At 47.6% G+C, this 20,347-nt stretch overlaps 1 protein-coding gene across 17 annotated transcripts in view; it reads right to left on the bottom strand.

The window, feature by feature from the left end:
• The window catches only part of TRERF1 (transcriptional regulating factor 1), a 191,936-nt gene continuing 171,589 nt past the window's right edge, over positions 1–20,347 (bottom strand). For 13 of the 17 annotated variants that reach the window (XM_031688549.2, XM_015237437.3, XM_031688556.2 and 10 more), the window contains 5 exons: positions 14,043–14,131; positions 12,016–12,129; positions 5,371–5,574; positions 2,732–2,979; positions 1–542 (listed from right to left, as the gene is read on the bottom strand). In XM_031688549.2, coding sequence (XP_031544409.1) covers positions 218–542; positions 2,732–2,979; positions 5,371–5,574; positions 12,016–12,129; positions 14,043–14,131 — 980 coding nt within the window. In that variant the 3' untranslated portion in view covers positions 1–217. The remainder of the gene's footprint in view (positions 543–2,731; positions 2,980–5,370; positions 5,575–12,015; positions 12,130–14,042; positions 14,132–20,347) is intronic. The other 4 variants (XM_006202002.4, XM_031688557.2, XM_015237442.3 and 1 more) reach the window with 1 other exon arrangement.

Here is a 20,347-nt window from a genome sequence, read left to right as displayed (position 1 = left end):
TAGAATTGTGTCAATTATTTATTCCCCCCAACCACCCACAAAAACAATTTTTTTTAAATAAAAGGAAAAGAAATGAATTTTTTTTCTAAACCTGAAAAAAACGACTGTTTAAAACAGGTAGTTTAAAATGGTTACAAAACGAGCAGGCAGTCCAGGTTTCCTGATGAATGAAGACGGAGGCGTGGGTTCTCACTGCTTCCCAGCGACACACAGGGCTTTAGAGTTCCGTGTCACCCTGAAGCAAAACTGAATCTTGATCATCCAAGAGGAGACCGGTGTCCACCACCTCGGCCTCTTCCATGACGCCTCCTAGCTGCTGCACGACCTCATCATCGAGGATGTCCACGTCCTTGATGGGTTTGATCAGACTCAGCTGGTCCAGGGGCAGCAGCCCCGGCGGCCCCACCGGCCCCGTAGTTCTCTCGATCGTGGCTGCCATTTCAGCCGCAAAAGCCGCCTTCTGAGCCTTCTGTCTCTGCTGTTCCTCCTGCTGCCTGTGCGTTTTCATGTGCGCATTTCGGCTTTTGATCTTGAAGAAGACTCTAAAAATAAAGAGAAAGAAGCATGTATACTTATAAGATGTGAGTTCTTGGATATGCGGGCGTCCTATCGGGAATAGTGGGTGTGTAGTCTGTTGTCCAGTTTTGGGTGGCTCTGCCCCCAGCTCCTTAGCCCCTAGGACCACCTCCCCACTGACCTGCGCCCCTCTTCTCTCCCTTCTCCAAGCATTACAAGGAAAGGAGGTGGCAACAGGGACACATTTATGATGTATCGGGCTTTTCTCAAAGCACTCCTGTCCATCTGTGGTCCGGGCACATGCCTTTTCTCCTCCGTATCTTCCCCCTTTCTCTCTCCATCACTAACCAAGCTCTGTCGACCAAACTGAGAATCCCTGAAATGTGCTACCAAGCTCTGTTGGTTCCCATCATAAAACAACCCATCATCTGCTTCTGGCCGCCTGTCCCTGTTCTTTCAGTCCAAATTCTAGATCTGCCTGCACACACTCGGTAAAGCTCCTCTTTCCTCCACCCTGTCCGATTGGACTGTCAATCCCTCCACTTCAGCACAAGTGCTCAAGATCACTAGTAATGAGGTGGCCAAATCCACCCTCCTGTTTTGTCTTTATGTACCTGACTTCTGAGCTGCACTCTTCACTCTTCACCCCAGATCCCTTCCTGTTGGCCATGATATATAATTTCCTGCTGTTTGCTTTTGAATGAAATAGTGGTTCTCAGCCAGGGTGATCCTGCCTCCCAGGGAATATCTGGCAACGACGGGAGACATTTTTGACAGCCACACCAGGGTGGTGGTGGTGGCACTTCTGGCATCAGGTGGGTAGATGCCAGGGACGTTGCTAAGCCTCCTGCAGTACAGAGGGCAGGCCCTCTTCCCCAGACAAGGAATCATCAGACCTAGAATGTAAGTGCTGAGGATGAGAAGCCCTGGGACAAGGGGTCTGCCAACTACAGTCAGTGGGCCAAATCCAGCCTGTTGTTGTAACTAAAGTGTTCCTGGAACACAGTCATGTCTGTGTGTTCCCGTATCGTCTATGGCTGCTACAGAGCTGAGTAGTTGTGACAGAGACAGAATGACCTGCAAAGCCTAAAATATTTCAATCTGGACCTTCTTCAGAGAAAGTCTGTCCAGATGTGAGGCTGCCTGATTTTGGAGAGGGAGGGTGGCATAAATATTCATTCTTGAGCTCATAAAGGGAAAAAAAACTGACTTCTAAGACCCACATCTTAGAACAGAGTTGATGAGTTGCCATTGGACATATTTAAAGCTGTTTATTGTAATGAATATAATTCCAGCAGCTAAAAGAAGCATTCTGTAAACACTTGCCTAATGTTATTCCTAATCTGGAAAACCATAGAAAATACTTCTATTTTCCATAAAATCTTAACTGGTGTTATGGTAGAAAAAGGTCCCAGACAACATAAAAATAAGACAAGAAAAACATTTAATGGATGTCACTGAAAGACAACCAGAGAGCTTGAAATACTTATTTTTGGTTGTTAAAATGTCCTTTGTCTCCACCTGGTGGAATAAGGAGTTGTAGCCTATGTGAGGGGACTGAGTAGAAGGTGCCATTTCCTCTCAGAAGGAGCTGGTAAGACCCTGTGCCCTCAATCGTCCCTCCTAGAGCAAGTCGGTGGGAGTCAGCCTGAGGAGGTTTCATTATTTCAAGTAAATAAGCCTGATGATCAGTCTGGGGACTCGCTTATTCCTTGGTGACATGAAGATGGTATCAAGTCCTGGCAATTGATTAGTGATGTCTGCCCTTGGTGTAGGAATGAGCAGTACTGGTACGAAAGCCATCTCTGCTTCAGAAGTTCCTGATTAAGTGTTTTAGAGTCATTCTCAAGTCACTCAGCAGGGATGCACAGAGAGCAACATGAATGCATATGGTCTGGGTGTGAAGGGAAGAAGTGGGAATCAGAGTCCCATCCACCATTTCTAGAAAAGAGTAAAGTTTTGTTACTAGAGATTTGCTCTCTGATGATGTTCATCCTTATTAAACTTTAAGACATCAGAATGACCACATTCTTAGTCAGAGACAAGGTCTACCCACCATGAGGCACCACGTAGACCCCAAGAATGGTATGAGGAAAAATCTGGAGAGTCTAGGTTCTTTTTCTATCTGGAGAACCTTAGACCTTCTTGGCTCAGCCCCTACAGAGCCATCATTCATCACACACTTCGATTCAGCCCCTGGTCCAGTTCTACCTACTTGCCGCACTCCTTGCAGGGGAAGATGGTGGTGGGGTCTGTCTCGCCGCTGGTGGTGCTGTGAGAGGGTGAGCTTTTCACCGAGCAGTACCCGCTCTGGGCACTGCCAGGCTTCTGCTTCCCAGAAGGGACAGCACCCCGAGCTTTGGTCACCTGGTTGGTGCCACCGTGGATGCGGGCATGGCCGTTCAGTGCCTGTCGGGAGCTGAACACCTGGGGAAGAAAGGGAGTGACATGACATCTACAGTCCTGAAAAGGAAATTAGGGTTATTAGTTACTCATTGGTAGAACACGTGATACTTCCAACATTGTCTAATGACAAGGTACAGTGGTTTCACATAAGCAAACTCTGGCAAATGGCACAGAAAGCAGACACCCGCTACCACAACCATAGATGCTGTGCCAATTAAAAAAAACCCTTTGTTTTTATAACCTGAGGCTGGGGGCTCCACCCAGCACCTCCATCTCACCATTGGGCCATTTCCCCTCTATACACCCCTTTTTTTTTTCATCTGTAAAATGAGGGGGTTTGGACTAGCTTTAAAACTCTTTTTCAGCCAGAAACTACCTCCCACCTCTTTTTTCTTTTCCTTTCCTTTCTTTCTTCACTTTAAAAAAAAAAAATCAAGTCTTACTCAAAAGCTCCAAGCTAAAAGCAGAGGAGCTCTGGCTGAAAGATCCAGCACCCAGAACTGAACTCAGCTCTTTCTCCCCCACAGGAAGCCCTAGACCCCAAGAGACACAGCTTGAAAGACACTCACTGGCTGCTCTGATACAGTCTATATCTTATGCCTAAGCCCCCGTCAGTACCACAGTGTTGAAGCAACATTCCTACCCCCATATTTTACTGCAGTTTGATAAAAAGGGGAATGACCCAGTCTTTTGAAGCTTGCCATCAAGCCCATTTTCCCAGCCTCAGGATTCTGACATTTTGGGATGGATGCCGCTTTGTTGTGGGGCTGTCCTGGGCATCACAGGATGCTTAGCGGCATCTCTGGCCTCTATGTACCGGATGCCAGCAGCACCTCCCAGATGTGACAAACACGTTTCTTGTCGTTGCCAACTGTTCGTGGGGAAAAAAATCATTCCCAGTTGAGACCCACTGTTGTAAAGGGATGTAATCCACACCCCTGAATTCCAAGAGCCCTGACTTCCAGATTGTTAAATGCATCAGCTCAGGGCAGTACCCACAGGGCTGTCCAGCCATAGATGGTTGCTCTGTGTTAAGTTCATGAGTTCTGTTTAGAGTTTTGCAGGACAAAAAAAATTTTTTTTTCTCTGATTTAGCAGGCAAAACCTCTATGGTTAGGCAAGGAATAAAATCAATATGCTTTTCCCCTTGTTTTTTAAAGTCATGAAAAAATACCCGTCTTGCTGAGTATTTCTGATTGGGTAAAGTAAAAGATGCTTTCCCACTCTGTAAAGAATTTACTAGAACACCCAAACTATGAAATGAAGAAGTATCCAATTTCTAAACAAATTTGCCAAGAATACTGTCATTTAAAGTCACATCTTAATCATCCCTGAACTTCTGTATGGCAATGAGGGAATGAAGCGTCCAGGTCATTAAACATCAAAGACAGAAACAAGCTAGCAATTTCTTATGTTCTCCTCAAAGCTAATGCAAAATGCATGTATCATTTACATTTTTTCCATTTTTTTCTTAAATGTAAATCAAGTGAATTTCTGCTTTAGGATCTAAATATTTTAAAGGCGGTTGCTTTCTTAATCTAAATAACAAGACACCACAAGCAGCATTCAACACACAGTACTATCCTATATGACATGACGTACAAGCAAAGATAAGCACTAACTCCCGGAATACAGGGCTTCTTGTGAAAGGAGTAACATTCTAATTTTTCGTGTAACACTTCTAGAACTTGCTTGCACAGGTGTGCCCAGCTTTAAGAAAACTGCTTTGGGAAAAGCCTCATAATTCAGATGAGTGGGGGACCAGTGGGGGACCAAAACTAACAATTAAAAAATGTATATCCTTTAAAATACACAAGGAGCCCTAGATTAGGCCAATATGTCCTTTGGTGCTAAGAACGATCAAATGGTGACTTGGTTTTATTTTAGCTAAATAATGCTTCTACCGTACTTGAAAATACTACGTTAAGTAATTACAGACACCCTTTTAGCCTGTTTACATGATTAATTTGCTTAGTAAATCTTTTTGTTTCCCCCAAAGAGCACAAAGATAAAACTTTAGCTAAATCTTTGTAATTATGCCATAAAACGAGATTGTTTCTCAGTGGGCTCTCTCACTGAATTTAATGCGTTTCCAGGGCAGGACTGGGATGACACACAGCCCAGAGGAGTGGGGGGCACCAAGAAACATAAAGTTAAGTTCTGGAGGCTGAGGCTCACTGCAGAGCCTCAATCACATGCTTCCTGAGGGCGGGATGGACTTGTGTCCTCCGAGCACATGACACAGATCACACACTCCAGAAATACCTACAGGCCAAATGAATAAGTGAATGGATGGAAGAAAGAAAACCATGGCAATGTGGACTTCCTCTGCCAAACCTTCATGGCCAGAAGTGCACCCTCTGTAAATGCATCATCTCTTAAAGCCAGGCACAGCTGGACCTGCGGTTCTCACTAGCCCCAGACCCCGGAGGATGCAGAGACACTTACAGCCCCGCAGTTAGGCATCTCACAGATGAAGGAGCCTGAGGGCTGGCCCAGGACCTGCAGGGGTGGCCCCTCTGCAGCAGCCAGGACCGGGCCTGGTGGAGGCTCCGGGGACTTCAGCAATTCAGTCTCCTCTTCTCTCGTGGACTTCCTGTCTTCTTCCGGGTCCTCCTCCTCCTCCTCTACCTCTTCTTCTTCTTCACTCGTCTGGGGTTAAGGCAATAAAAGCAAAAGAGGGAAAGTCCCCAAATGGCATTTGTAGTGATGAATAGAACCCACAAGCCAGGAGAGGAGAGAGGGGCTGGACTCTGGATCAACTTTTCTGCATCACTCGTGGCTGACTGAGGCCTCTGGGGAGGGATACAGACACTTGGAATTCTGAGGTCCAGGGAGTTCCCTTGGCCCACCCTGGGTCCTCTCATCACTTACATAAAAATATGCTAAGACAGGGAGGAGAGATTTCTGTCTGGAGAGTTTCTCCCTCTCGTTCGAGACCAGCAGACCTTGACACTGACTCAAACCCAGGCAGGCTGCCCCACCCTGTAGCGGCTCTGTCTGCCCAGAGCAGGGAGGAGGCTTCTCAAGCGGTCATGATACTGTGGAACCCCTTCTGGACAGAGAATGAAGATCTGTCGTGGTCTGTTTTCATAGGGCCTTATGACACTTCCATGCTAGATGGCCAAGCCATCGATTTGACCTGTGGAAGGCACGTGACACACAGCGTTCTGATGTGTCCCTGGTCTGTTATTGTCAGGAAACAGTGAACCACACTGACTCGGAAAGGGAGAGTAAAATCCTGTTTTATTTTCCACATGCCTTTTTTTTCCCTTTTGGTCTCTGACCATGGGTTGTTGTAGAAATGCCCTCCAGAGGCATTCTATGAAAAAGAACAAGAAAAATATTTTCTGTGAATAATTATCCTCTCTGCTACTGTGTCCCTTCCCTCTATTTCAGAATAACAACGAGGAAGGTGGAGAATTAAGCAGAAAGTCCTGACCTTCCTCAAGGTTAACAAGACAGTTAATGGAGAAGCCTGGAGGAGGTACCCCAGGAGGGTCCGGATGGAGGGCAGGGACCTAGGAGACTCTTTCATTTTATTTATTTACTCATCGATTTTTAGGGGGGAGGGAAATTGGTTTATTTATTTATTAATGGAGGCACTGGGGATTCAACCCAGGACCTCGTGCATGCTAAGCACACATTCTACCACTGAGTTATACCCTCCCCCTTTTTATTGAACTACCTTACTCTGTAATCTCTCCTCTCCACAGTGCAGTGAAGGATGCTTGCTCCTCTGGGCCTACAAAGGACTGAGGACCAGGGAAAGGGAATTCTATGTTACATCAATCTCATTTCAGCTTCTGTTTTACAGCCCTTTATGGTGTACAAAGTGCTTTCGCGTTTGCTGTGTCACTGAATAGGCTGTAAACAGCCGTCCTATTCTACAAACTAGGAAACAAAAGGGATTCCGGCTGTCTCCATGCCTGATGGGTCATTTGTCTCTGCCAGACTCTCCACATACCCACTGCTTAAAGCACGTGGGCTCCAGTTTGGTTTACTCCAGACAGTGATATAACTCTAAGTGAGCCTATGATTCTTAGAACCTAGAAGCGAGGATTTCCAAGAACAAAGATTTCAGAGAGCAGCACTATCCTGGGATCCAGAAAGCACAAGTTTCCCCTTTTCAGTTTGGATTGGGAGTGAAAGAGAAAGATAATTCCAGGACACATGGATACTTAGCGTTGCCCCCACTGTTTGAGTATTGTCCCTATCCAATGTGGTATAGATGCATATGTGGGATGATGTATTAATAGGGTCTACTTAAGAAGTAGTCCCAGTTTCTAGTGGGTCAATTAGGATTAACCAGTAATAATTACATTTGCTGAAAAGTGTCAATGACTACAGATCTAGGCTTAATACATTTTACAGAGTGATTTATGGTATAAGCTTATAGGTCTCTTACTAGTATAGAACATACAGGTTGATTTCACTTAACTGGCCTTTTCCCCATATGAATCCATCATCTTCCAGTCTCAAAGAACTTCAGGGGAAACCATGTTACGTCACACTCCAAGGGTTCACTCCATTCCTTTACAGAGCTGGAACTTCGTGGTCTCAAGTATCAGGTTATTAAGCAGACCATGGCCTACAGCTTGCCATTTAAAGTAAATTACATGGGAACTTTAAATGACCACCACACTTGTTTCACTGTGGTGGTTATCATTATAATTTTCTCACCATGCCATTATCTGGCTTAAAAGCTCTTAGAAGAAAAGTTCCATATAGCCATTAAATTGCACATTAAATTATACTGTTCTGTGCTTATATATGCCTCAGGAATTTAGACAGGTTTTACCGCAAACGGCAATCTCCACATGTTCACCAAATGATTTATCCTCAAGCCAACTGGCTCACCAGTGTGACTAAGAGAGGCAAAGGCAGGAGAACAAAAACCCTAGCGTGTAGGACTCTGTGTCAACAAGCTGGCCATTTTATGACGTCTTGGGAAATGAAACATTTGGTAATATTCCAAAATTGGTAGAAGGTGGGCAAATACAGGGCAGGAAGGTGGTTCTTTATCTCACAAGGCGCTCAAAACCTGGAGAGTCCATACAGGAGTTTCTTGAGGAGAAGATGATTTTTATTTCTCAGGCCTGCAAATGGCATTTGTATTATGAGAAGTTTACAAGTTAAAATACAAATGCTCAACACCTCAAATTTATTCAAGGACACAAACATGAGTGTTACAGTCATGAATGAACGACAATGCAATGATAACATACTGAGGGCCTGCTATGAATCAGTCCCCTTTTCCAATTCTCAAAAAGCCCTGCACAAATTCCTATTTTTTAAAACAAATGAGAAATTGGCCAGAGAACTAATTTTTCCCAAGATCACCGAGCTGGTAAAGAAGTTGAACTGAGATTTAAAACCTGTACTGTCTGATTCTAAAACCTCAGCCTTCACTCCCTGGCCACACATGCACAGCTGTCAATCTGGACATGGCTTAGGCTTTCCGCTCAAACACAGAGCTCTGAAACCTCTCAGAACCGAAGGAACCAGCTGCCGGTACAGGTCAAAGAGAAGGAGGATGTTTCCCACGCCTCTCGTCAATGGATCATGCTGTAGGTAACTTAGGTGCTGGGACCACAGGGCAGCTGGTGGTTTGGAGCCCTGACTGCTGTCTTCCAAAGTCAGTTAACTGCCTCAGTTGGTTTCTTGAATTGTGCTGAATTTTGGTCACAGCCAGACCCACAGATTGGCTCTGACTGGGAGCACGAGGCTGGGCAGGGGACAGGAAGGTGCGGTCGGTGCATTTTCCTCCTGCCTCCTTGGCCCCTTCTGCCTGCAGGGGCGGAAGGGCCTGTGATGGTCTCAGACCAGAAGTCAAATCACCTACTGGCTGAGCAACTGTGCTCTGCTGAGCTTCTAGCTCCTAAAGGGCCGTCATTCCTCACCGTCCTCCTTTTCCCCTCTTCCCCGAAAAGTCCCTGAGCTACTTAACCATGTTGGGGGAATACAATCACCTGTCCCTTTAATAAAATACTGAGAGAAGTAGAAAACAAGCTTATGGTTACCAAAGAGGGAAGGGGAGGGAGGGATAAATTAGGAGTTTGGGATTAACAGGTACACACTACTATATATGAAACAGATAAACAATAAGGACCTACTGTATAGCACAGGGAACTACATTTAATATCTTGTAGTAACCTATAATGAAAAAGAATATGAAAAAGAATCTATCTATCTATCTATCTATCTATCTATCTATCTATCTATCTATCTATCTATCTGAATCACTTTGCTCTACACCTGAAACTGATAGTGTAAATCAATTATGCTTTGATTAAAAAAAATTAAAATACTGAGCACACATGGTCAGGAGAGCTACCTAGGTGTCCAAAGCAGGCCCGGAGGACAAAGAGCGGGACTCCCTCCTAGGACTGTGCCTTCTGCACCCTCCCCAGTCCTTGCACCATCCCAATTTCTCATCTTCACTTGGCAAACTATCACCAGAAGGTTGATCATGCCTTCACAGTGTCCTAAAGGGAGCTGTGAGCTACCACGCTGGCCTTAGATCAAGATTTTCTTGTTTTCCAGGGGGCCTGAGTCATTTCTGTGCATAGCTTTTTGTTCTCCCTAAGTTCACAGGTCACAAGGTGTGGATGCACCTGACCCAGCCTAACACTGGCTCTTGGCAAATAAGCCCAAGAAGGTGTGGTGCCTGGGGCGCCGTCTTAACCTTTCCTCCTCAGTCTGAGGCTACACGCTGGCTTGGGCCTTTCCACCCACTTGCAGAGGACTGCCAGCCCAAGATGGCGCCTCTGCCTCCTAAAGTCCCACCTTCCTTAGCAGCCCTCCTCTGCTCAGAATGCCCTGCTTCACCCAGTCTCCTCCAGTGAGTTCACAGAGGGACTGATTGGTGCCACGACCCAGGGTGACTCCCACTTGGGAAAAATGTTCTCTCATTGATTCAACACACATTTACTGAGTGCTGATATTAGGCCAGGCACTGTCCTGGGCACTTGGTAACACGGAAACTGAAGAGCTGTCAATTTGCCTTAGGACACCATAGTCTCTGATTCTGCTCTCTTCCAAAATGTGCCTCTGACAGAACCCAGAATTGTCAAGAATTGAAAGGGACTTTTCAAATCATCTAAACTATTGGCCCCATTTTATAGGTCAGGAAGCTTAGAGGCCAGGTACTAGGTCTCCCAGGCCAAGATTCTTTCTTCTTTCTTTGGGGTGGGGGGGGGTGCGGCAGGTAACTAGGATTATCTATTTTTATTTATTTTTTAACACAGGTACTGGGGATTGAACCCAGGACCTCATGCATGCTAAGCATGCACTTGGCCACTGAGCTACACCACCCCCTTCCCAGGCCAGGATTCTTTGTGCTTCCTTGTTTACTGTCTGTGTCAACCCTACTCATTCAGAAAGCAATGCTCTGAGTGACCCTGGGCAAGCCCCTTCCCCTCTCTGCCTGTGGAATGGTGGAGCTGGTTGAGAGAGAGTCCCTAAGGCCATATCTAAGCCTTTCTGTTCCTCACCTTGTACTGCTTTTAAACACTCCTGTGGGTCGTGGTAAACTTTGTGTGTGTCGTATCTTCCCAAATATAATATATGCTCCTGGGGCAGGGGAAGGTTGGGCAGGGGCCAGTTAGTGTCCCTCATTACCCAGAGCGCTACAGACACAGGGGGAACTGAATTGCTTTCAGTTGATTGAACCAGAAGAGGCCACACTGCTTTTTTAAACATTAGACCACAGATGATAAAAAGGCTATTTAGATATGACATCACTAATTAAGCCAGTCAAATAAAAGTCCTGGTCACAGGAAATCCTGAATATAGGATACTGTCATCTCTGTTGAGAAAAATGACACCACCATTCTATTCCACAGATGTGTATTTTTTTGATATCTGGGTCCAAAAATAAATTTATATATGTGTGTATGGCTAGGATCAACTGAGTTAGGAACCTGAGCTTTGAAGCATTAACGCGTCCAAGTGTTCTGACACTTCTCTGAAAGAATTTGCATTTGATTGCTCTTAAGTATTACACAAAGGAATCAGGCTCAGACAACACACTCACCAGCCCTTTGACCATGGCTAAGTTACCTAGGCTCTGTGTTTCCATTTTCTAAAATGAGTCCATATGTGTAAAGTGCCTCTTATAATGCCTGGAACACATGATGTGCTATGTAGTGGCTGTGAAAGAAATTAACCCACTTACATGCTAAAAACACAGTTGAGGCAAAACTGGGAATGAAAGTATAATTATAAATATTCACGATATTCATGAATTCCAAACACTTTCCCTGATGGTTGCAGACTGGAGTTTAGTAACCTGTTGTAAGTCTTGCAATTTTTACACACACACACATGCACGTGTGCGCCCGCACACACACACACACAGGGTAGATGTTTTCTACAACATGTGAGAAGGCGATTTCCCTTGGCTTTGGCTGCAGAGAAGAGGGTTAACCACAAGGACAAAAGAGGTAGCAATTTCCAAAGCCACACATAAGGGGTTTAGAGAGGATTCGGCCTCCTGATGTCTTTAGTAGGCTCTTCACCTTAATATGCAGACAACTTTAGACTGTCTGCTAAGTAAGGAAATCAGCATCAGGGAGAAATGGTGATGTGAGGACCAGAATAATCTACACGCTGCGAGCCAGTTCCTCAGTTAATGGGGAGCTCCTGGCTCCCTCTAGAGGTCAAAGCTGCACCTTGCACATGCCTTGTGGAAGCTGTGCAAAACCCGAGGGCCCCATGGTCTCTCTACGGCATGTTACGTTCTCTGGTCAGAAGCATCTGTAATATGGAAGGATCAGGAAGGGATATCCCAGGGTGTCAGGGTGCCTGCATATAAACCAGCCGCGTCAAGGCTGGGACCGCCATGGTTTAACACCCCTGGCTCCTACCCTCCTTGGAATGCAAACCAGTCCTCACCTCCTTAACTGATCACTGGGCTATGGGTCAAACATGAAGCTGCCTCCCCTCTGCCTGGTTATCCCAGGAAGTCAAGGCCGGAATCCACTCACCGTGGCCGCCTGGTAGCAAAGCCCAGCCAAACATAAGCCACTTGTAACTGGGGCGTGGGGTGAGGGTGGGGCCCGCATGAGCAGCACCTGCGTTTTCACTCACCACGCAATCGTCGATGATTTCTGCCAGGCGTGTCCGGTGTTTCCGCCCCAACCGCATGATTTTTTTCCATGTGTAGTAGTATTCCACGCACTGAGCCACCGTCTTGGACTTCACCTGCCGGGAAAGTCATCTCAAGATCAGCTCTAGCACTGGGCAGCGTGCAGAGCAGCAAGCTTTCATGAAATGTTAATTTTGTAATAGGTAGTAGGTTTACACAGTTTAAGAAAAACATATACATCCTGAAAAAATCTCCTTCCCACACCTGTTCTCCATTCATTCATCCATCCATCCATCCATCCATGCATTCACTCTCCACCCTCGCAACAGAACTGGCCCCTTTTGTTCATTCACATCTTGGGTAGCATTCCAGAATTCCTTTACACATATACCAACAACCATGAAAATATATTCCTCGCCCCAGTCTGCCTCACAAAAGGTAGCACTCCATGTACTGTTTTGCACCTTGATTTTTTCGCAAGATAGCTTGGAGATTTTTTTCCACAGCCACCCACAGAGAGGTCATTCCCTTTTTCGACCCATAAAGCAGCTTGCTTTTTCAAGTGCTTGAATGCATTTGTCTCTCTGACCTGTTTACCTTCAAAATCTATTTATGAAAAATGTTCCTCAGTCATCAAACAGGAGTATAAGGCAAACATTATGAAGACAAGAGCTTGGTTTTTGCAGAAAATAAGCCTTGGCCTGTTCTCACCTCAAAGGGGCAAAGGTAAATGTGTTTTAAAGAGGAAAAAAATTCCCTTGTTTAGTTCATAGTTCTCTAAGCTCAGAGTGGGGATCAATAATGTGGGTTTTCTGGAAGCAGATAAAAAGGCTATCTGTCCTCATGGGAGTGGGAACACAGCCACCTGCATGGTGACCGGAGAAGATGGGCACCTCCAGAAGTCTGGTCTCCGCAAAGCTGCCCCTTCACAGCCACTTGAAAGTTTGAGTTTCTGCACCAGAATCACCTGGGGAGTGAGGATAGTGTCCCAGAGAACTTTTGTTTAAAATTCTGCGTCGCCTGGTGAGCGTAACACCTGAATCTATCATCAGTCAACAAGGTGCAGGGCCTTTAAGGAATGAGGCCTTGGACAGGCCAGTCCCGGGGGAGGTGACTCAAGACAGATGGGAACATGGGGAGCATGGGAGCGGCTGGGACACGGAGCAGCAAAGAGCACGGTGGCCTCCAAGGCCAGGAAGGGCAGGCAGATCTGGGGATGGAGGCAAGCTGGAGAAAAGTGAACCTATTCCGATTCTCCTCCTCCTGGATTAAGGACAGGAGACATGAACCTGGGACAATACTGACGACCGGCTCAGAGCCAGGGGCAGCTGTCCCCTGCGACCCTGTTCTCTGTGCACCTGAACATCTTAACGACCTTGATATCTCAGTGTGGCTCCCTCGCTCATGGGTTTGCTCAAACACTCTGACTCACTGTAACTTTTAGCCTAAACCACCTCTCAGGCAATTAAGGCCTATGAATTTTATCACGTGCTGGATAAAGTGCTGTTTCATCTTTGTAAAACAGTTCTATTCTGCTGTGAAATGCTGCACACAGAACATATTATTTTTACTATTACTGTCCTGAGCAGAGGCCAGCACCAGACATCCTGCCGCCAGCGTGGGGAGGGCACATACCCTCCCTTCTCCAATCTACCCCCGCGCGCCAAATTCTGTCAGAAACATGATAGATCTGTCAAATACACATGAAATAAAATACATTTTATAAATTGCAAACCAGAGGTCCCAGGTCTATTTATCCTGATAGAATGCATAAGTTACGCATTTTTATTAGGGTAAAAACACCACACCCTTGCCACTGCCACATCTAAATAACCTCTGTCCCTCTCCCCCGACACCCCGGACACTGGGGCTGTGCCACCCACAACAAATACCATCCTTTACCAGCAAGGGATGGAAGACATTCTTTTTGTGAGAGTGTTAAACCAGTAACCAAATATTTCCCTATATCTTTAAGTGTACAACTTCCCAAATTCAGTTTCAAGTAAGTAATGGGAAAGAGCATGCTTACCATCTTCTGTACAAAAATAAAGTCTTTGCTGTAAGTGGCTAGTGCTTTGTTAAACAGTTTTCTTTCTAGGGAGGTCCACTTGTCTGAACCTACAACAAAACACAAACTTCATCAAAAATAGCTCTGTTCTCCCCACTTCTAATTGTTGGTTCACTTAAGCTACAAAATACAACTGTTCAGCAGCAAGTGATATAATCCAGATCACACTCCTGTTTGAACAAAAAGTCAGTGTCATGTCATGGTTCGCAGCCCTGACACGTGGGTTCAAATCTCAGCTGCAGCCTTGACTTTGGCAAGTTGCTGAACCTAAGACTCAGTTTTGTTACTTCCATATGGGAATAATCCTAACTGTCTCCAACTCTTAGGAATTTTGTCAGGGTTAAAGAGGAGGACGCATAAAAAGTGTCTAGCTTAGTAACTGGCAAATCGTGAGTGCTCAACAGACTTAAGCTGCAGTTTTTATATAATTACAACAAGGGCAAGAACTCTCGTGGCAGGTGCTCCACACAATGTGGTGGATTCAACAGCCTCCACCTGCAAGATGCTCACAACCTGATGGGGAGGAAAACCACTCCATTCAAGGTAATGACTGCAGGGGTGAAGGGAGGGGTCGGGTGCCAGTGGGGCAGAAAGGAGGAAAATCACACTCAGGTTAAGGCTTACAGGTAGAGAAAACACCTGAGCATAGTTTAAAAAGACACCAAAGCAAATCAGGCAAGAAGGAGATGGAAGAGAATCCTGGGGCGAGAAAGCAGTGTGTGCAAAGTCGGAGGCAAGCAGTGAGAGGACACATTTCATTCATTGATTCATTCATTCATCTGTTCAGCAGATATTCAGTAGGTGTTTACGACATGCAAAACACTAGGAAAGGAAAAGCTAATACTTATAGGTGCTTACTGTGTGGTATGGCAAGTTCTAAGCACTTGAAAGCTATTAGTCATTTGGTTCTACCAACAACCCTGTAAGATGGGTATTACTGCTACCCATTTTACAGATGAGGGAATGAAGGTGCTCAAGGGAGAAGAAATAATCCAGCATGGCTCAGCTGTAGCGTTCCAGTGGAGGAAAAGCAAATGAGGCTGGGAGGTGAGTGGGACCAGTTCCTGACAGATCCGCAGACCAGTGAGGAAGAGGCTGGGGGGGTGCATTTGCCTCGCTGGCTAAACTCGATATTCATGTCAAAGCAGGATATGCAGACAACCATAGAGGATGGAGCTGGCCTGTCTCCAAGGGGAGTCCTATTTCTGGAGGCTGCAGGGAAGGCTCACTCACCCTGGCTGCTTTGGAGAAAACTCTGCCTCGTTCTGATTTTTTGAATTCTCCGTATCTCCGATTCTTTGGATGGTACATGGCTGGGGCTTTCACAAGCCTCCACCTTTCAGAGCTCTAATCCTCTGAACTATAGTATTTTTCCTCCCAACCAGAACAAGCCCAAGATTTCCATTTTGCTACGGTTGACTGACGGAGCTGAAGTACAGGAAATCTGAATTGCTTTTTCCCTCAGAAGTTCAGCCCCAATCAATCAGGTGGAAACCACCCCCGGCAGGGAGGCAGGAACCCCAGGATCCCTGAGAAAATACGTGACTCAGTAATGTCAACTCAGATTTCTGAAATAAACACCTTGTCAGTGTGACTCCCTGATGGGTCCTTAAGCCAAGAGCTCTGGCTCCAGATGCGGATATACTCTCCACAGCTGGGCTGGTTCAAGTCCCTAAAAAACCAGGGCCACCACCAGATTTCCTTGGTTTGCAAGTTTCTTGCGTTACTTCTAGAAGGAAGCAGCTTTCTGATTAATCTTTGGCACAAGGAAGCATCTTCCACAGGTTCTGGAGACCAGGATATCTCTGGCTGTGCGAACCGTTGCAATGGGGTGGGGGTGTCTGGAGCAGCTTTGCTAGAGTGGATGTGAGCAGAGGCGGTCGGTGGGATGTGGGGCTCTGGAGCTGTTCCATCACCATTCCTCAAATTCTGTCCAACATTCAAGGGCTTGGGGTCCCAGTTCCCATATGCTCCCCTTGCCCAGGGGCAGAGACAGAAAGAGAAAGACGTAAAGGATTAACCAACAATTTAACTGAAGGACCAAAGAGGAGCCATGGTTCCTTTTAGGTATCTATCAAAACAGCAAAGAGAGTTCAGGGAGGTAATGGTGTAAGAAGAGGACCGGGATGGGGACATGTCACACGAGCTGAGCTCCTGGACAGGCTTGTCAAGAGGCTGATGTGCTGCTCTGTTGTGGGTCCAGTCTGTGCATCTCAGACAGGCAATCAGGGGACACATGGCTGATGAATATCCCCAACTAGATTAATGAGAAGCCTTTCCGCCCTCAGCCAGACGGTATGTTTCCCGAGTTAGAGTGCAGCTCAAAGACCCTGTGAGACACTCACGGGGCCAGGCAGCCCTTGCACGCTAGCACCCAGCCCTACGCTGAGTAGTTTCTTCCACCCAACACCAGGCTCGTCACGTGCCTACTGCCCAAATGAAAGAGTTAGTTTCCAGGTCCGTCTACTTATGAGAAGTCTGTCCCTTCACGTCCTCAGATGGCTTGCCTGCTAGAATCTCACAGAAGGTGCAGCAACTTCCTGGACCACCTATTATGGGAACCCTCAAGCCTCATGGGGGAAGGAGGCCTTCTCCTTGCTGGTTTCTGGGGCTGCAGCTGTGTGACAGGGTCTTCAGTCTTCCCCATCCCAGAGTGCTCGTTCCACCCTGCCAGTCCTGGGTTGGAAGTGGGCGGCGCCCTCTGACCTTCCTGTCTGTGCTGCCCCCCCGGCGAGGGCTGGGGCAGGGAGTGTGAACTCAAGAGTCAGAGATGGCTCTTGGACATAGTCTTTGGTCGGCGCATTAGTGCGAAGGACCGTGCTGTGTGCGTGTGTCCATCAAACAAGGGTGTCCAAGATGTGAGAGGCAGAGGCAGGGCCAGACCGGCAAATCTGCTCTCATGCTTCTCTGGAGCGGGCTCTCTCTTCACTGCATCCTGATCATGGCATCGCCCACGGGGCTGAGAATCCACTCCTGGGCTCCTGCGTTGGATTCCTAGGCCCAAGCCTGGTACATAGAAATCACACCCGAATGTGCTCACCTCAAATAATAATGTTACTATGCTGTGATAAACAGGGGCAACTTTGATCAGAGGCCATAGGTTACAACCTGGTTCTGCCACATCCTCCTTCTGTGGCCCCTGCAAGTTTACTCCTCTGAGTCTCAGTCTCCTCTTTCATGACGTGGGGATTGTGAGAGTCACCCTGTGACAGACAGCGTCCGGTCCTAAGCAGGTGCATAGTGAACACTTTTGATATGGCCCCTTGGAGAGCAGATCCCAAATCAGCCTGTGGCCATGGGAGGCACGCTGTTAGATGATGTATGTGATGTGTGTGTCAGCCGCACTGGTGAAGACCACCGGTCCCTGCCAGTGTTCCCTGTTGCGTGTTGTACACACCCACAGCCTTACTCCGGGCCACTTGTAACTTACACGGTCTTCTACACCCTGACCCAAAATCCTTCTGCAGTCCGGTCAAGGGAAGACTCAGGTCTCTCCTCCTGGAGTCTGTCTGGCAGGAGCGCTTTCCTCATTCTTGAACGAGTTTTCTAAGCCAGCCCTTCTTGGATTCTACGGCTTGGACATAGCCCAGGATAAAATGCAAAACCGAGGCAGGGGGCTGCCTCTAATCCTCGCCTGGCCTCCCTCTCTGAGATCCCTGCTATCCACTCAGCACGTTCCCAGGGGCAGTGGCTGACGTCCCCAGGTGCTCATTCGTTCTCCCTGGGGATCCCTGGCTAGTAGGCTATTATCAGCAGGGGTCCCTAACAAGACGATTACGGCTAATTACAAAGAGCCTAATTAACTGGAGGAAACTGGTGCTGAACAGTATCCAGAGGAAAAATGTTCTGAGCTTTGGTTGCTGGGAAACAGGCTCTGGATGGTGGTGAAATCTGGGGCCATCTACAGTGAGTGCAGGCAATTAACAAGAGACATGGAGGGGTGAGAGAAAGTTTGGGCACTGTATCTTTTAGAGGTGGCCTTTCTATCTTCCTTTCAAGCTTTTAAAAACTGTTACTCATGCTGCTGTTACAGCAGTTTCAAAGAAAGACATGTTCATAGTAGAAAAGGGAGGACTTGTTTTTATACCAGATCTTCATTTCTGTGAAAGGTTTTCCGTGGTGGGTGAAGATTGAGCAAGTTTTTCAGGGGTGCAGGTGAACCAGGTGACACCAGAGTTCCTCCTGGAGGCAAAAGGAAGGGAGGTCTCGCTCGGAATCCAGAACCTGAGCTTGTCCACTAACCCTCTTCTCTACAAGTGCGGTGTCGGGCAAGCAGCAGAGTAAGGAGTAACTTACTTCCCGCCCTTCAGGGGATCACTATCCAGCTAGAGACAAAGGCTAAGAATGTCTGCAAGATGACATCACAGCTGTGTTTCTTGGAAAGTACTCTCTTGAGAGTGTCATTCTGTCTCCTCACCAAACCGGGGCAGATTCCAAGACAGAGTCCAGGCCTCTCCCAGCCGAATGGGTATTTCCTCCAGGTCTCACCCGTCTCCGGAGTCAGGTCAGGGTTCGGGACCCAGTGAGTGCTTGGCTGTGGTAGGGACCCAGAGTAACCCCTGCTGAACCCTTGCCAAGACTCCCCGGGCCAGTGCTGACACCCCTCCTCTCCTCCACACCCATCTGCAGGAATGACCAGTCCAACAGAAAAACCAAGGATGCTGGGAGCCCTCTAACCACACTGGCATCCTCCTCACCCTGACTCCCTAGCTCAAGCCTTCCCCACCCAGTACAAACAACAGCTGCCCTCACCCGAGTGGAGAGTGCAGAGAGAGGGCTGGGCAGGGCACCCTGTTGTGGATTAGAGAGCGCCAGCCACGGCAATGACACCTTCCTCGGGATCTTAACAGGGATCGGATCCTCTGGGCTTGCCAAGCAGCCCCCAGATCTGGGCAAGCTGCCCACCCACACTGGTGTCTCTCCTGGGCCCCAGTTCTGGGCACTTTCAACTCTTCTTACTGAGTTGCTTGGGATGGGGGGGGCAGGGCAGGTGGGGAGTAAAGTTAGGGAAGTGGTTTCACAGGCCTCCCACCTGAACCCATCTTTCTGCCTTCCCTCAGACAGGCCGGGGAGGGCTGTTCTCTCTCTCTCGACATCTGGGAGCCTGGAGTGCAGTTCCAGAGCCAGAGTCGGGCTGGAGTGACACTGGTCACAGCCACAGAGCTGGAAGCAAAGGAGATCCAGAAGATAGTATCCTGGTGAGGCTGGACTTGAGCTGACAGGCAGTCCTACTGGGGAGCACCCAACAGGGCCTGGCACAAAGGCCAAGGCAAGATGGGGCCGTGAGGATGGAATTCACTGACACCCGGAACCAAATCAGGGGGTGGGGTGGTGAGAAGGGCCGGTAGCTGGGGCATGTGATGGGAGTAGACTCTGGCCTCCCCTGCGGCCTGGAAGGGAACTTCCATGGGGATGGAGTCAGGTCAGACTTCAAAGACTTGTGACCTTTTTGCTCATACTTCTAGAAGATTCTCTGTGGCTCAGTCTATGATTGCTTTCTGGAGAAGACAAACCACTGGCAGATCTAGGTGAACACCTTTGCTTGGCCAGCAGGATGCCTTCACACCTCACAGCTCCACCTCCCCAGGGTCACAATGATTCAGGAAGCAACAAGAGTGCCTCCCATCCTGCCTGTGGGGGAAGGGGACAGGGATGGGCAAAGAATTCGCTAGGAACCCCCAACTCCAAAAGATGGATTAATTTTAGAAAAGTTTAGAGCCTTCTAGTTTCAAAGTTTTTCATAGGATTTTAGTGTTTCTGTTTTGTTTTGTTTTGTTTTGTTTGTTCGGGGCCGGGCTGGTTTCCAGTCCGTAGCTTTCTAACTCGTTTTGTCATGACACACACACAAAACAGCAGTACTTGCTTGGCACGCTGGGAAGAACTGTAGGGGATCTGGGTCCCGGACGAGGTAGCTCACAGCTGGCGCTGACCAGCCCAGAGGCGCCGGCCACCCCAGTTGCCCCGGGGGCCTAGGGCAGCCACGGCAGATGGTTGGGAAGTCTCACCCACTAAGCAAAGAAGCTTGACACAGGCTCCAGGAGGCTGGACAGCCTGTCAGGGTTTAATGGGCAGCAGATGACACTGGGAATTAAGAGAGGATTGAACTATTTCCATGGCAGATTAGAGAGGACTCCCACATCTTCCACCCACAGTCGGGGCAGACACCAACTAGGAAATGATGCAGACAATATTAAGAAACTGGCTCCTTGAGGCCACGGGTGAAGTGATGTATTTCCTATCCCGTGTGTCCATTTCATGCCTGCCTA

The sequence above is a fragment of the Vicugna pacos genome, chromosome 20 (genome assembly GCF_048564905.1).
Source record: "Vicugna pacos chromosome 20, VicPac4, whole genome shotgun sequence".
NCBI lineage: Eukaryota > Metazoa > Chordata > Mammalia > Artiodactyla > Camelidae > Vicugna > Vicugna pacos.
This window is presented reverse-complemented; position numbering and strand designations above follow the sequence as displayed.